Raw genomic sequence first — 14,851 nt, 5'->3', positions numbered from 1 at the left:
CCTCCCAAAGTGCTGGAATTATAGGCATAAGACCATGCCCAGCCAGGAACAGAATTTTAAGAATAAATTCTCTGAATTGGTTTGGGGGTTTCTGGAATTGGTTCTCTAAATGACTAGATTTAGAAGCACTAATGACTCTAGTTCCAATAGTGAATAAAGCACTGATAGTCATCAGTGTGATGTGGTAATAGAGATACACAAAAATATCACTATTAGATACTCCTAATCAAATAATTATGACAGGCAAGGTTCTGGGTGACCACGTATTTGATAACATAGAACATTTCCGTCAAACTAATGGGCATAATGAGCTTGGCTGGTTGCTCCTAATCGGGCTGGACAAAGTGGGAAAGAAAAGGAGTTGAGGGATTTGAATTCCCACTCAGATGCAGCATAAATGACCTGAAAGTCTCTGTGCCTTCCTAGAAAGAAATCCTTATCTCCTACAGCCTCAGAGCTGAGATTGCAGAAAACCAAACCAAGAATCTTCATCCTGCGAGGTCTGAATTGCAATGCAAGTTAAATTCCAGACCTTGCAGAGTATCTGCTGTTAAAGTGGGGGCATAGATTGAGAAGGAATAGGACTTTGAAAATTGGTTTAGGGACATATGGGAAGATCATGATGAAGATGGGGACACTGAACCCCTAAATTCCAATGAGTCTTCTTTGTCAGAAGAAGCAACTGCACCCCCCGACCCATGTTTGAGCAAGTTAACCCTGCTTTGCCCAAGAAAACTGTAATGGCCTCCCCTGAGGGAGCTGTCATGGAAGACCCTACTGATTCTCTTCAGGACCCACCCCCATCCCACTTTCCTTATCAATTGATAACTGGACTCAAATCCCAGCAAGCCCTGAAAGGTGAAGTACAAAGTATGACCCATGAGAAGGCACACTACACTCCAAAAGAACTAAATGATTTTTCCAATTTAAACAGACAGACAGCAATTTGAGGAATATCTGTGAGAATAGATGTCAAGGGTGTGGAAACTGCTGCCATCAAATTGGAAAACCTAAGTGCAACGCGGGTAATTGGGCCCCAGGTTGGTGGCAGCCAAGTGGTGGCAATAAACCACCAAAAGCAAGGTGGGTGTGGTTACTATAATGGACAATGGAGTTGAAACAGCAGTCAAAATAGTCTGACTCAGAGACCTATGCTGACTAGCTGATCATGGTATTCCTGGAAGTGAAACAGATGGGAAGTCTAGCAAATTCTGACTTGCTTTGTAGAAGTGAAAGAGTTGTAGGTCAAATGAACAAGTCTAACTTGAAACATAAAAATAGAGTCATGTCCCCTCAATCAATTCCCAGACCTGAGCTGGTTTACAGACCCAGAACTCTTTGAATGAAGGGGAGAGTAGGTACTATTGTGGAAGAACTCCACTCCACTGCCAAACATTTATAAGGTAAATCTTTCTCCCAGCCTTTTCCAAAGGGACCTATGGCCTTTTACCAAGGTGACTATACACTGGCAAAAAGGAAATAATCAGATCTTTCTATTCTTTCTATTATTGGACATCAGCTCTAAATTGACACCAATTCTAGAAGACCCAAAATGTCACTGTGGCCCTCTAGTCAGAGTATGGGTTTATGGAGGTCAGGTGATCAATGAAGCTTTAACTCAGGTCCATCTTATAATGAGGGCAGTGGGTTCCTGAACTCAGCCTGTAGTTATTTCCCCAGTTCTGGAATTCATAACTGGAATATACATCCTCAGCAACTGACAAAATCTTCACATTGGTTTCCTGACCTATGGAGTGGAAGTTATTATGATGGAAAAGGCCAAGTGGAAGCCATTAGAACTGCCTCTACCTAGGAAAATAGTACAACCAAAAGCAATACATCATTTCTGCAGGAATTGCAGAGATGAGGGCTACCATCAAAGACTTGAAAGATGCAGGGGTGGTGATTCCTACTGCTTGCCCATTCAATTCATCTATTTGGCCTGTACAGAAAATAGATGGATCCTGGATAATGACAGTAGATTATTATAAACTTAACCAGGTAGCAACTCCAGTTGCAGCTGCTATACTAGATGTGGCTTCATTGCTTGAGCAAATTAACATATCACCTGACACCTGGAATGCAGCTGTTAGTCTGGCAAATGCTTTTTCCTTCACACCTTTAGTAAAAACCAACAAGCAGTTTGTTTTCAACTGGCTAGGCCAGCAATATACTTTCACTGTCTGTATTAGGCTATTTTTATGTTGCTATAAAGAAATACCTGGGGCTAGGTAATTTATGAAGAAAATAAATTTAATTGGCATAGTTCTGCAAGCTGTGCAGGAAGCACGGTGCCAGCATCTGCTTCTGGTGAGGGTCTCAGGGAACTTACAACCCATGGCAGAAGGTAAAGGGGAGCCACTACATCACACAGCAAGAACAGAAGCAAGGTAGGGGGAGGTATCACACACTTTTAAACAACCAGATCTCAAGTGAACTCAGAGAGAGATCTCACCCACTAGCAGGAGGACAATACTAAGCCATTCATGAAGGATCCATCCCCATGACCAAAACACCTCCCACCAGGCCCCACCTACAACATTGGGGATCAGATTTCAACACGATGTTTGGAGGGGGCAAACATCCAAACTATACCACTGTCCTACATCAGGGGTCTATCAACTCTGGTCCTGTGTCATAATTTAGGTTGCAGGGATCTTGATCACCTTTCCCTTCCATAAGGCATCACATCGGTCTATTACATTGATGACATTATGCTAATTGGAGCTAGTGAGCAAGAAGTAGCAACTACTCTAGACTTATTGGTAAGACATTTGGGTGTCAGGAGGTAAAAATTAAATCCAATAAAAAATCCAGAGTCTTCTACCTCAGTTAAATTTCTAAGCGTCCAGTAGTGTGAGTCCCAGAACAGGGGAAAGGCTCTGCAGCAGGTCCAGGTTGCTGTGTAAGCTGCTCTGCCACTTAAAGCATATGACTGAGCAGATCTAATGGTGCTTTTAAGTGTCAGTGGCAGATAGGGATGCTTTTTGGAGCCTTCAGCAAGCCAACATAAGCGAATCACAGTGCAGACCCTTAGGATTTTGGAGCAAAGCCCTGCCACCCTCTGCATATAAGCCATCCTCTGCAGATAACTTTTTTTTGAGAAACAGCTTTTCACTTTCTGCTGGGTCTTAGGAGAGACAGAAGGCTTAACCATGGGCCATGAAGTCTCTATGTGATGTGAGGTGACCATTATGAACTGGGTGTTATCTGACCCATGAAGCCATAAGTTGGGCAAGCACAGCAGCATTCCGTCATCAAATGGAAGTGGTATACATAACACTGGACCCAAGCAGCCTCTACACAAGTAAGCTATGCAAAGAACGCCACACTCCACACTCCTGCTACATTCCACATCTACAGCATTATGGCGAGTTCCTTGTGACCAGTTAACAAAGAAAGAGAAAACCTAGGCCTGTTTTAGACCAGGTACTGCAAGATATGCAGGCATCACCTGAAAGTGGACAGCTGCAGCACATTTGCGCCTTTCTGGGACATCCTGAAGGACAGTGGTGAAGGGAAATCCTCCCGGTGGGGAGAACTTTGAGCAGTGTGCTGGTTGTTCACTTTGCTTGGAAGGAGAAATGGCCAGATGTGAAATTACATATTGATTCATGGGCTGTGGCCAATTCTTTGACTGGATGGCCAGGGACTTTGAAGGAACATGATTGGAAAATTGGTGACAGGGAGATCTGGGGAAGGGTCTGAGTGAAAACCCTCTCTAAATGGCTAAGAAACATGTCCTATGTGAATGCTTCCCAAGTAGACAGGAGGATCTGTTCTGTGGATACCAGGCAGCCTCTGTCCCATCCACTTCTATCATTGTCCAGTGGGCTCACAACAAAGTAGCCGTGGGGGCAGGGATGGAGTTCATCCCTGGGCTCAGCAAAATGTACTTCCACTCACCACAGCTGAGTTCCCAGTATGCGAGCAGGAGAGACCAACACCAAGTCCTCAATATGGCACCATTCTCCAGGGTAATCAGCTGGCTACCTGGTGGCAGGTTAATTACTTTGGACTGTCCTATCATGGAAGGGGAAGTGTTTTGTTCTTACTGGAATGGACACTTACTTGGATACAGAAATTCCTTCACTGCATGCAATGCTTCTGTCAAAACTACATTTGTAGACTTACAGAATGCTTTATTTACTGTCATAGTATCCACATAGCATTGCTTCTGATCAAAGAACTCACTTTACAACAAATGGAATGCAGCAGTGAGCCCATGGTCATGGAATTCACTAATCTTACCACTTTCCCCACCATCCTGAACAGGTGGCTTAATACAACAGTGGAATGGCCTTTTGAAAATTCAGTTACAGTGCCAGCTAGGTGGCAGTACCTCGAGGGGCTGAGACAAGGTTCTCCAAAAAGCAGTATCTGCTCTGAATTGTACAACATATGGTTTCTCTGATAGCCAAGATTCACGAGTTCAGGAATCAAGAGGTAGAAATGGGAGTGGCATCACTCACTATAAACCCTAGTGATCAACTAGCTTCCAATCCCAGCTGCCTTCTGCTCTGGTGGTCGAGAGGTCTTAGTTCCAGAGGAAGAAATGCTTCTACCAGGAGACGTGACGATCATTATATTGAACTGGAAGTTAAGACTGCTACCTGGTTTCCTCATTCCTCTGAATCAACAGACGAAGATAGAAGCAATCGTGTTCCACTAATTACCAAGGGGAAAATGAACTGCTCTTCAAAAATAGAGGTAAGGAAGAATATGTCTAGAATACAGGAGATGACTTCAGGTGTCTCTTAGTATTACCATGTCTTGTGATTAAAGTCAATGGAAAACTACAACCCAATTCAGGCAAGACTACTGATGTCCTAGACCCTTCAGGAATGAAGATTTGTGTCACTTCACCAGGTAAAGAACCATGAGGTGTTTGCTGAGGGCAAAGGGAATATGGAATGGGTAGCAGAAGAAGGTAGTTACAAATACAGTTTGAGTATCCCTTATCCGAAATGCTTGGGACCAAACATGTTTTAGATTTTTTATTTTTTCAGATTTTGGAATATTTGCATTATACCTGATTGGGCATCTCAAATTTGAATATTCAAAATCCAAAATTTTCCAATGAGTATTTGTTTTGAGCACCATGTCAGCACTCAAAAAGTTCTGGATGTGGGAGCATTTTGGATTTTTGTATTTGGGATGCTCAGCTTATACCAGCTATGACCATGTGACCTGTTACAGAAATTAGTATTTGTAATTGTAGTGAGTATTTCTTCCTATTTTGTTATGAAAATGTTTTTTCTGTATATGTGTATGTTATATGTATGTAAAACAAAAATCTTTGTTTTCCAACTGAACAGCAAAAAATCAAATAATGTGATCTAAAAGTGGGCAAAGGATATAAATAGACACTTCTAAAAAGAAGACATACAAAAGGCCAACAAGTACACAAAAAAATGTTCAACATCACTAATCATCAGGGAAATGAAAATCAAACCCACAATGAGATATCATCTCCGTTAGAATGGCTATCATCAAAAAGGCCAAAAATAGCAAATGCTGGAAAGGATGTGAAGAAAAGGAAACTATTATACATTATTGGTGGGAATGTAAATTGGTATGGCGATTATGGAAAACAGTATGGAGGTTTCTTTAAAAACTAAAAGTAGAACTACCATACAATCTAGCCATCTCACTACTGAGTATCTATCCAAAGAAAAGGGAATTCATATATCAAAGGGACACCTGTGCCCCCATGGAGGTTTTTAGGCTCTAAAATGCAGGTAACATTTTTTTTCAACTTTTAATTTAGGTTCAGAGGGTACATGTGTAGGTTTTTAGTTATATGGGTAAATTGAGTGTTGCTGAGGTTTGGTGTATGAAACCAAAAAATCGCCCAGGTACTCAGCATAGTACCTGATAGGTAGTTTTTCAGCCTTCATCCACCTCTCATCCTCCTCCCTCTAGAAGTCCCCAGTGTCCTCCAGTGTCTATTGTTCTCATCTTTATGTCCATGTGTACTCAATGTTAAGCTCCTACTTATAAGTGAGAACATACGGTATTTGGTTTTTCTACTCCTGTGTTAATTTACTTAGGATAATGGCCTTCAGCTGCATCCATGTCGCTGCAAAGGACATGAGTTCATTCTGTTTTATGGCTGCATACTATTCCATGGTGTATAAGTACCATATTTCCTTTATCTAGTTCACTGTTGATGGGCATCTAGATTGATTCCATGTCTTTGCTATTGTGAATAGACCTGTATCCCCACGTTCACTGCAGCATTATTCACAATAATCAAGATATGAAGTCAACCTAAATGCCCATCAACAGATGAATGGATAAAGAAAACGAGGTATATATACACAGGGGAACACTATTCAACCATAAAAATGAATGAAATCCTGTCACTTATGGCAACATGGATGAGCCTGAAGGACATTATGTTAAATGAAATACGTCAGGAACAGAAAGATAAATTCTGCATGTTCTCACTCATATATAGAAGCTTTAAAAATTTGAGTTCATAGAAGTAGAGAACAGCACAGTGTTTAACAGAGGCTTGGAAGTGTAGGAGGGGGGACAGGGAGAGATTGCTTAATGGATATGAAACTACAGCTAAATGAGAATACATTCTAGTGTTCCCTAACACTGTAGGGTGAATGTGGTTAACAATAATTTAGTGTATATTTTCAAAAAACTAGAAGAGAGGATTTTGAATGTTCACAAAACAAAGAAATGAATGTTCGAGGTGATAGATAAGCTAACTACTGACTTGATCATTACACACTGTATCCATGTATGGCAATATCACTCTGTACCCCATAAATATGTACAATTATTATGTGTCAACTAAAAATAAAAGGAAAGTCATCTTTTGTTTTCTTCCCTCTCTCATCTCCTTATCATTCAACCTAAGATGCACTGACTTAATACCACAGTATTGAAGTTACAGGATATCAAGGGGAAGCTCGAACATCACCCGAGGACTTTATTTCTTCTTCTGGGGAAAGGGTTAGTGTATTTTCGATTGTATACAGGATAGTTGTATCATGTTAGTCAGAATTGTGTCTTGTCATACTCTTTATTGATGATTAAGTACTGTTCCAAGAAATGTATATGAGTGCCAAGTTGGTGAGGCAAGAACTAGTGTTGGGTAATTTTACATGTTAACTTGACTAGGCTATGATGCCCAGATGTTTGGTCAAATGCCAGCCTAAATGTCACACTGTGAAGTTATTTTTTAGACAAAATTAACTTTTAAATCAGTAGACTTTGAATAAAGCAGATTATTCTCCATCATGTGGGTGGGCCTCATCCAATCAGCTAAAAGTCTTAAGACAAAAAGACTAATGTCCCCTGAAGAAGAGGGAGGAATTCTGCCTCCAGAATCAGCTGCAGAATCAGCTCTTTTCTTGGCCTCCAGTCTGCCAGTACAACCTACAGATTTCAGACCTGTCAGCCCTCACAATCGCATGAGCCAATTCCTTAAAATAAATCTCTCTCTCTCTCTCCATATGTACACACATACCTCCAATTGGTTCTGTTTCTCTGGAGAACCCTGGCTACTACAGGCTTGTTCTGCTATTTCTGCCCTAAACGAAAGTCAATGCAGAGGAAAACATCCATGCAGGCATTAAGGTAGCTGCCTGGAGCGCAGTGGTGGCAGCTCCACAGCATAACATGGGTGACACAGACATTGGCCTTAGGACCACAGGGGTTGTCTGGGGAGCCAGAAGACCCAGTTACTCTTTGGAGGTAAAAACAAAGACTTGAACTTAAAAACATTTGCAGTGTTTTAAAATTGTGAATTAATCTGGCAACACGCTTCTCATTTCAATCCAACTATTAGCAAAAACTGCCAAATCCCAAACATCAACTCTAGCATTGGCAGCCCTTTTCTCACTCTTGGAAATACTATAAGGCTTTAAAAATATTTCAGTTCTGCTCTTTGTTTTGCTCTAGGTCCCTTGGAGTTTCCAGAGTATTTTACTTCTTGTCCACTCCTCATTGTTTCTGCTTTAAGAAACTTACTCTCAAGAAGAATACAAAATAAGGATCACCAAAAAAAGTCTTTAAAATAATGATCACAAAGGTCCTAGAGGACAGGAGCTTGTCTGTCATGCTCTTGAATGCCTTCCAGGATTAAATGTAGTCCTGTTCCACAGTACCTGCCAAATAGCTGGTTGTTACATGAGAGAATGAGTAACTATTGAAATCCTTCTTCAGGTCCAGCCCTGCATAATTCTTGACACGTGTTACCTCATTGTATCTTGCAACATTGCTATCAGACAGATATTGTCATGAATAATGCCTTCCTCTTCACCTGCAGTAATAAGCTCATGAGCGAAGCAACACTATATAGATTCTTGTAGATGATGGCCAAACAGAGCTCCTTAGTGCTTGAGGGATGCTCTTATTGCCCATGATCTTATAGAAAGGCCAATTGGCACCTTGATCTTCAGTCAAAGCCAAAAGCCAGCCATCAGTTCCACAATACTTATCACTCCTCTGGCACTGGGCTTTGGATGAATTAAATCTACAGAAAATCCTTAGCCTTTTCTGACCAATCACCTCAATGTTCTCTTAAACAAAAATGAATTACAAGGAAGGGCCAGTTCAAGGCAAAACTGCACAAAACTTGGCTTCAGGCTGCTTCCCACTGCCAGCCCAGTGGTCTCTGGTTTTTCCCTGGAAAGGCTGGGAGCCTCTCCCAGGAGCATCATGGCCAAAACCTTCCCTGGCACCATTCCTCATCGGCGGGGCACTTGTCCTCCTTCCCTGGCCAGTGTCTGACTCAGGAGAGTATGTTAACAGGGAGGAGGAGGTTAATCTCTCACTGACAACATATTTATAGGACTTTTCTAAAGAAAGCCCTGATACCACAATCCAAAGACTACATCAGACTCTAATGGGGATGGTTCTGGGCCCTGGGTCAGGTCACGTCAGTGGGGTTGGGGGAAGCTGCACTTCCGGGTGCCTTCAGTTCATGTCATGAAAAGACCACCCATTTCCACATTCCTGCCTTCCTACCCTCTGTTCCCAGTACTAACTAGCTGCTGCCTAGCAAGCTGCTCCAGAAAAGGAGGGAAAAGGGGAATAGAAAGGAGGAAAAGAGGAAGAGGAAGAGGAAGAAAAAAATGAAGAAGAGTAGGGGAAAAAAGGAGGAGACGAAGGCAGGAATGAGGGATGGGAAGGAGAAAGAGGGAAGAGTAAACCCCCTAAATAACCAAATTAACAGTTGTATTCTGTGGTTGAAGATAGAGTCAAAAAATCCACAAACATAAATATATATTTTATATACATATAGACAGTTCTCAGATCTGATCTCATATATATAATTTGATTAATTCCCCAAGAAAGAAAACCACAGGGCATTTCAGTGAGTCAAAGTCAAAATGAAAAAAATACTGCATTGTACTTAGGAAAGTCTGGAGTAAATTAATTTAATGCAAAACATAAATCCGGGACTGCAGTTGGCAAAAGCAGCTTAGAAGGGTTTTAAAATTCTCTTTAAAGAAGATTTTGAATTTTTTTTTTTTTTTTTTGAGATGGAGTCTCGCTCTGTTGCCCAGGCTGAAGTGCAGTGGTGCGATCTTGTCTCACTGCAACCTCTGCCTCCCAGGATCAAGCAATTCTTGTGCCTCATCCTTCCGAGTAGCTGGGATTACAGGCATGTGCCACCACGCCCAGCTAATTTTTGTATTTGTTAGTAGAGACGGAGTTTTACCACATTGGCCAGGCTCGTCTAGAACTCCTGACCTCAGGTGGTGCGCCAACCTTGGCCTCCCAAAGTGCTGGGATCACAGGCGTGAGCCATCACACCTGGCCAGATTTTGAAAGTTTTTAAAGCAAGAAAGAGCAAAGCTGTAAGAACACTCTTTGGCTAGAATATACTGGGCCAGCTGATACACCATTGTGGGCCATAGTGATTGGTTGTAAATTTCAGTGGGTCAAGTAATCAATTCCCTCTAAAAAAAAAAAATCACAATAGCTATCAGACATAAAGGTAGTTACAAGACAAGGAAGGCCATCACAGACAAAATGTTGCATCCTCCCAAACTCTTACCAGAATGGTTCAAACCCAAAACAACAAACTGCAAGGTACACCTCGACAGCACACGAGGCAGTGAATTTCTTGCACAGCTCAGAAAACAGCTCTTAAGCATGGGCAGGCTTCTCCAAGGCTGGATGTGTATGTATTAGTCCTTCACTTGAGCCACAACTTTAGACCACAGAGAATCCAGCAGAGGCTGACCCCAGACCTTCACCCGCCGGGGCCAGAAGCATGCCTGCTGGTGTCCTCCAGTCCCTCTCTGAGAGGCTTGATAGTCTTTTCCCTCTCATGTTTCTGGTGAGGTCAGAAGAGTTTGGTAGACCTTTAGAAGCAGAGGTCCAAATCAACTCTACCAAATATATCAATGAGGCCAGGCGTGGTGGCTCATGCCTATAATCCCAGCACTTTGGGAGCAGAGGTGGGGGAATCGCTTGAGCTCAGGAGTTAAAGATCAGCCTGGGCAATATAGTGAGATCTCATCTAAAATTTTTAAAAATTAAAAAAAAAAATCAATGGGAAGATAAACACTTATTTTTAAAAAGGAGTCCTGGCTCCAACCATTTAAAATAAGAGATATGACATTATCTTCATGTACTGTAGCTGATTAAAGACCTTTTTATGTCAGACGTCAGTTTCTTAAGGAAAAGAATGCTACAGTTAGACCTCACAGGGTTTCCCAATCTTTCTTAGGATTGGTCACTTTGGGGAACTATGTTTTCTCAAAGAGCTGAGGATTTTACTGACACATAGTTTTGCCACTCTGTCTTGGCTATGGCACCCTGATTTTACCATGGGGGAACCTCTCTTCCCTTGCTCCATTCATGCTGTTCAGATGGTGCTGACCCCACTTCTAGTTCTGTGGATATGGGGGAAGACTCAGGTTTGGCCAATCAGAGCACTGAATTCCACAGCCACAGGACTAATTCCAGAACTGGCATGTGGTCCAATCAGAACCAGATGTGTCCTGGTGGAAAGTATACTCTTTTCCTAGTCTTGAACCTAGAAGGATACGTATTAGTCACCTTGAGCTGCCATAACAAAATACCATAGACTGGCTGGCTTAAACAATAGAAATTTATTTCTCCAGTTCTGGAGGCTGGGAAGTCCAAGATCCAGGTGCTGGCTGGTTCAGTTTCTGCTGCGGGTCTGCTTTCTGGCTTGTAGATGGCCACCTTCTCACTGTGTCCTCACATGGTAGAGGGAGAGAGAGAGTGAACGAGCTATCTTGTGTCTCTTCTTATAAAGACATGAGTCCTATCAGATCAGAGCTCCACCCTTATGACCTCATTAAACCTTAATTACTTCCTTACTCCAAATACAGTCACATTGGGGGTTTAGGGCTTCAACATATGAATTTTTAGGGACACAGTTCAGTCCATAATAACGTGTCTAAGAGCTGCTGCCATTTTACTATCATCTGAGGCCTAGGAACGAAGCCAATATACAAGATAGCAGAGTTTATAGATTAAACAAAAAAAATCTTTTAAGCCCCTAGATCAAGTTATTCCTGAAACCAAATATGCCTGGACTTTTCTATTACTGCCAAGAAGTTATTTTTGCCTTAAACAGTTTAGGTCTAGTTTTCTGTCACGTGAAATTGTAAAGAGTCATAATTGACTCTCTAATCACCAAACTATTAACTATTAGTTACCTATTTCATCTAGTACTCATTTTAACTATTAACATTTTAACTATTTAATCTAGTACTCTTACTCAAATGTATCTTATACTTTCCTTCCCAGTGAAGCAGGTATATTAGACATAATTTAACTCTTTTTCATGACCTACAGCTATCACTATAAATGCCCATTTACTTAATCTAATAGTGATACCCTCAGTATCTTCAGAATTGGGTTAGCTTGTTTGCCCTTCATTCAGTGGCCCCAGGCTGCTATACATCTTAAGTTTCATGTCTGCCTGTCTGTTTTCTCCCTTGCTATGAATGTTTCGCCTCAGTGATCATTTCCCTCTCTTCTAATTTTATGTTTCTAATTTGCCATGCAATTGGCTTGCAAAACAAATAACTAAATTTAAAACAATTATTTTTTAAAAAGGGAGGGGGAGACTAGGCTGAGAGAGGGCCTATAGGATTCCTTCTGTGTGCATCTTTGGAGCTGTGCTCTTCCACTTGACAGAGATTGTGGGGGTGGGGACCTAACTGCTTGGTTTTTACCTTTGCTCCAGATACATGGCCACATAACCAAATACTAACTGGATGGAATAACACTCTGCTGAAGGTCAAAGAATTATAACATACATTTAAAAATAGGGTTTTTTGTGAAAATAATGTCGAGAGTTTGTGGTTTTTAAAGAAATCTACGTTTATATAAGCAGAATATTAAAAATAATAGAATTCCCTAGAAACAAATCAAAATCATGGAGTCCCTTTAAGGAAGCCATGGTAAATGAAGCCACATGGAGATGCAACTGACTGTTAGACAATTAGTGTATTCAACAAGCACAACTCCTGCTGTCAACTAACTCCCATGGCCCTTTTCAATTTTACTTAGTGTGGGTGACTGTCTCCCTGCACCTAGATGAAAACTCTAGGAGTGGTAGGGTTTGTCAGCACACTCTTAGGTAAGAGAACAGAAAGTAAGTAGAAATCCAGTTTAAAGCTGAATCTCCTGTCCTCCAGCTCAGACCTGATTCAAGCCAAAATCCCACAGTAGGCAGGAAAGGTGGAGAGATGGGTGGTAGGAGTGGGCTGGGGGTGGGAGTGGGCATTCTTTCCCCACAGCTGGCTTTAACCTGGTGGGGGAGGAATAAGAGGGAAGAGGAAAGAACTGTTGTGGTGTCATGATATATAGTGGGTTTTGCCCACAGTTGCTGGCTAGTAACTCCCATAGTCCTTGTTACAGTCTTTTGTTATAAAGTTGGGTGCGTTAGGCCTTGGGACAGGCCTCTGACCTTCTCCTGCCCTCTTTTAACCTGCCCCAAGGCAGGACTCTAATATTCCCCCACCTTTGTGATTGTGGGTCTTAAGACTCTCCCCAGAGAAGGTCTAGTCTATACCCTGGGGGAAGGAATGCTGATGTCAGGAAGCTTCCTTAAAAACCCAAGAGGATAGGATTCAGAGAGCTTCCAGATAGCTGAACATGTGAAGGTTCCTGGAGGGTGGTGCCCAGGGAGGGCATGGAAGCTCCCAGTCTCTTCTCCCATATCTCATCTTATGTGTATCTTCATCTGTATCTTTGCAACATCCTTTATAATAAACCAGTAAATGTAATTTGGTGTTCTGCTGAGTTCTGTGAGCCACTCCAGCAAATTAAATGAATCCAAAGGAGGTTTGTGGGAACCCCAACGTGAAGCTGCTTTGTCAGAAGTTCCAGAGGCCCAGGCTTGCAACTGATGGTGAGGGAAGGAGGGAGCAGTCTTGGGGACTGAGCCCTCAACCTGTGGGATCTGGCACTGTCTTCAGGTAAGCAGTGTCAGAATTGAATTGGAGGACATTTGGCTGGTGGCTGCTGCTTGGTGATGGGAAGAGACCCCCACACATTTGGTCACAGACGTTTTCTTCTGTGTTGATGGTTGTTGTGGTATGAGAGTAGAGGAAAAACACAGTTAGAGGAAAGAGTTTCTCCCCACACAATTGTTCTTGGACCAGCCCTATGGTAATCTCAAACTGGCTCTTCTTCCAAGGATGCTGTCTAGGGCCTCTTGGTGGTCGTCTGCTGAGCGCCTCTCTCCTGCCATTCCCTTGTCTCCCAGGGATGCAAGCCTCTCTATTTCTGTTGCTTGTGACTCTCTCCTCAGCCCACAACTGCTTCAGCCCCTGGGCTTTGGATTCACCATTTCTTTTATTTTCTGTTTTTGATGCTTTGACATCTTGGGGCCTTGCTGACCCTGGAGGGACTGCCCCTCCCAGGGTGAGCCAATTCCCAGAGATAGTAAACAACCCTCCAGAGGGCTGCTTTTGGAATGCACACCAACCAATCCAGAGCATGGCCCTACCACCTCCTCTACCAGCTCTCACACTCTGGTATTCCCTGCCCTAATCACCCCAGGGCCAGGTACCAGACAACTAGGGGCAGCCCCTGTGTCCCAGCGCCCACTGAAATATTCAAACTAGGCATTCCTAAACCTGCTTATCCCTGCCCATTCCTTACTGTGGAAGTGCTCTGTCTACAGTTCCTTCCCCTCCCTCTGCCTCCAAACTGACCCTGACGCTTCTCCATGTGGCCCCTACAGCATGCCCTGCTCCTCCTCTGGGAACCGTATCTTCTCAATAGCAGTTGTCTCCTGGTCTGCTGTCCTTACTGAACCCCAAATTTCCTGTTAATACACTCTATTATAAAATAGGCATCTGGACAAAAACTTCAGCTGCTTTGGGTGGGATCTCCTGATGTCTCTGAGCAGACCTATCGGGCAGGAACCAAGACACTCACCTGGATTCCCCCACATTTGGCTGTGGGAAACACCTACACATCCCTTGCCCCAGCACACTCAGTACAGGCCATTCCCAACGTGGCAATACTCTCCCTGCTCTGCCTCAAGCAAAAAAGCATCCAGCTCTTAGCCTTTGGGTTTTCCAAGCCAGGGTCTGGCCGCAAGCACCTCTGCCCCTCCTGAGGCTTCCCATATGCTATGGTTTGGATGTGGTTTGTCTTGCTAAAATTCATGTTAAAGTTTCATTGCCAGTGCAGCAGTGTTGGGAGGTGAGGCCTAGGGGAGGTGTTTGGGGTCCGCTAGTGGTCTTGGGGGTGGATTCCTCATGAGTAGATTAATTCCCTCCTGAGACAGTGACTGCATTCTTGCTCCCACAGGACTGGATTAGTTACCGTGAGAGTAGGTTGTTATAAAAATGAGTCTGGCTTCCTGGGCTCTCTCTTGCGT

At 42.8% G+C, this 14,851-nt stretch overlaps 1 protein-coding gene across 6 annotated transcripts in view; it reads right to left on the bottom strand.

The window, feature by feature from the left end:
* Positions 1–14,851, bottom strand: part of LAMA3 (laminin subunit alpha 3) — a 284,588-nt gene that overhangs the window by 159,129 nt on the left and 110,608 nt on the right. Inside the window, exon 13 of one of the 6 annotated variants that reach the window (XM_063653499.1) lies at positions 11,073–11,194. The exons of the other annotated variants lie outside the window; for them this stretch is intronic. Coding sequence (XP_063509569.1) covers positions 11,091–11,194 — 104 coding nt within the window. The 3' untranslated portion in view covers positions 11,073–11,090. Of the gene's footprint in view, positions 1–11,072; positions 11,195–14,851 lie in introns of those variants that run through there. 6 annotated transcript variants of the gene reach the window in all.

Source organism: Pongo pygmaeus, chromosome 17 (genome assembly GCF_028885625.2).
Source record: "Pongo pygmaeus isolate AG05252 chromosome 17, NHGRI_mPonPyg2-v2.0_pri, whole genome shotgun sequence".
NCBI lineage: Eukaryota > Metazoa > Chordata > Mammalia > Primates > Hominidae > Pongo > Pongo pygmaeus.
The sequence above is the reverse complement of the archived record's forward strand: the minus strand, read 5'-3'. Positions and strand labels throughout refer to the sequence as shown.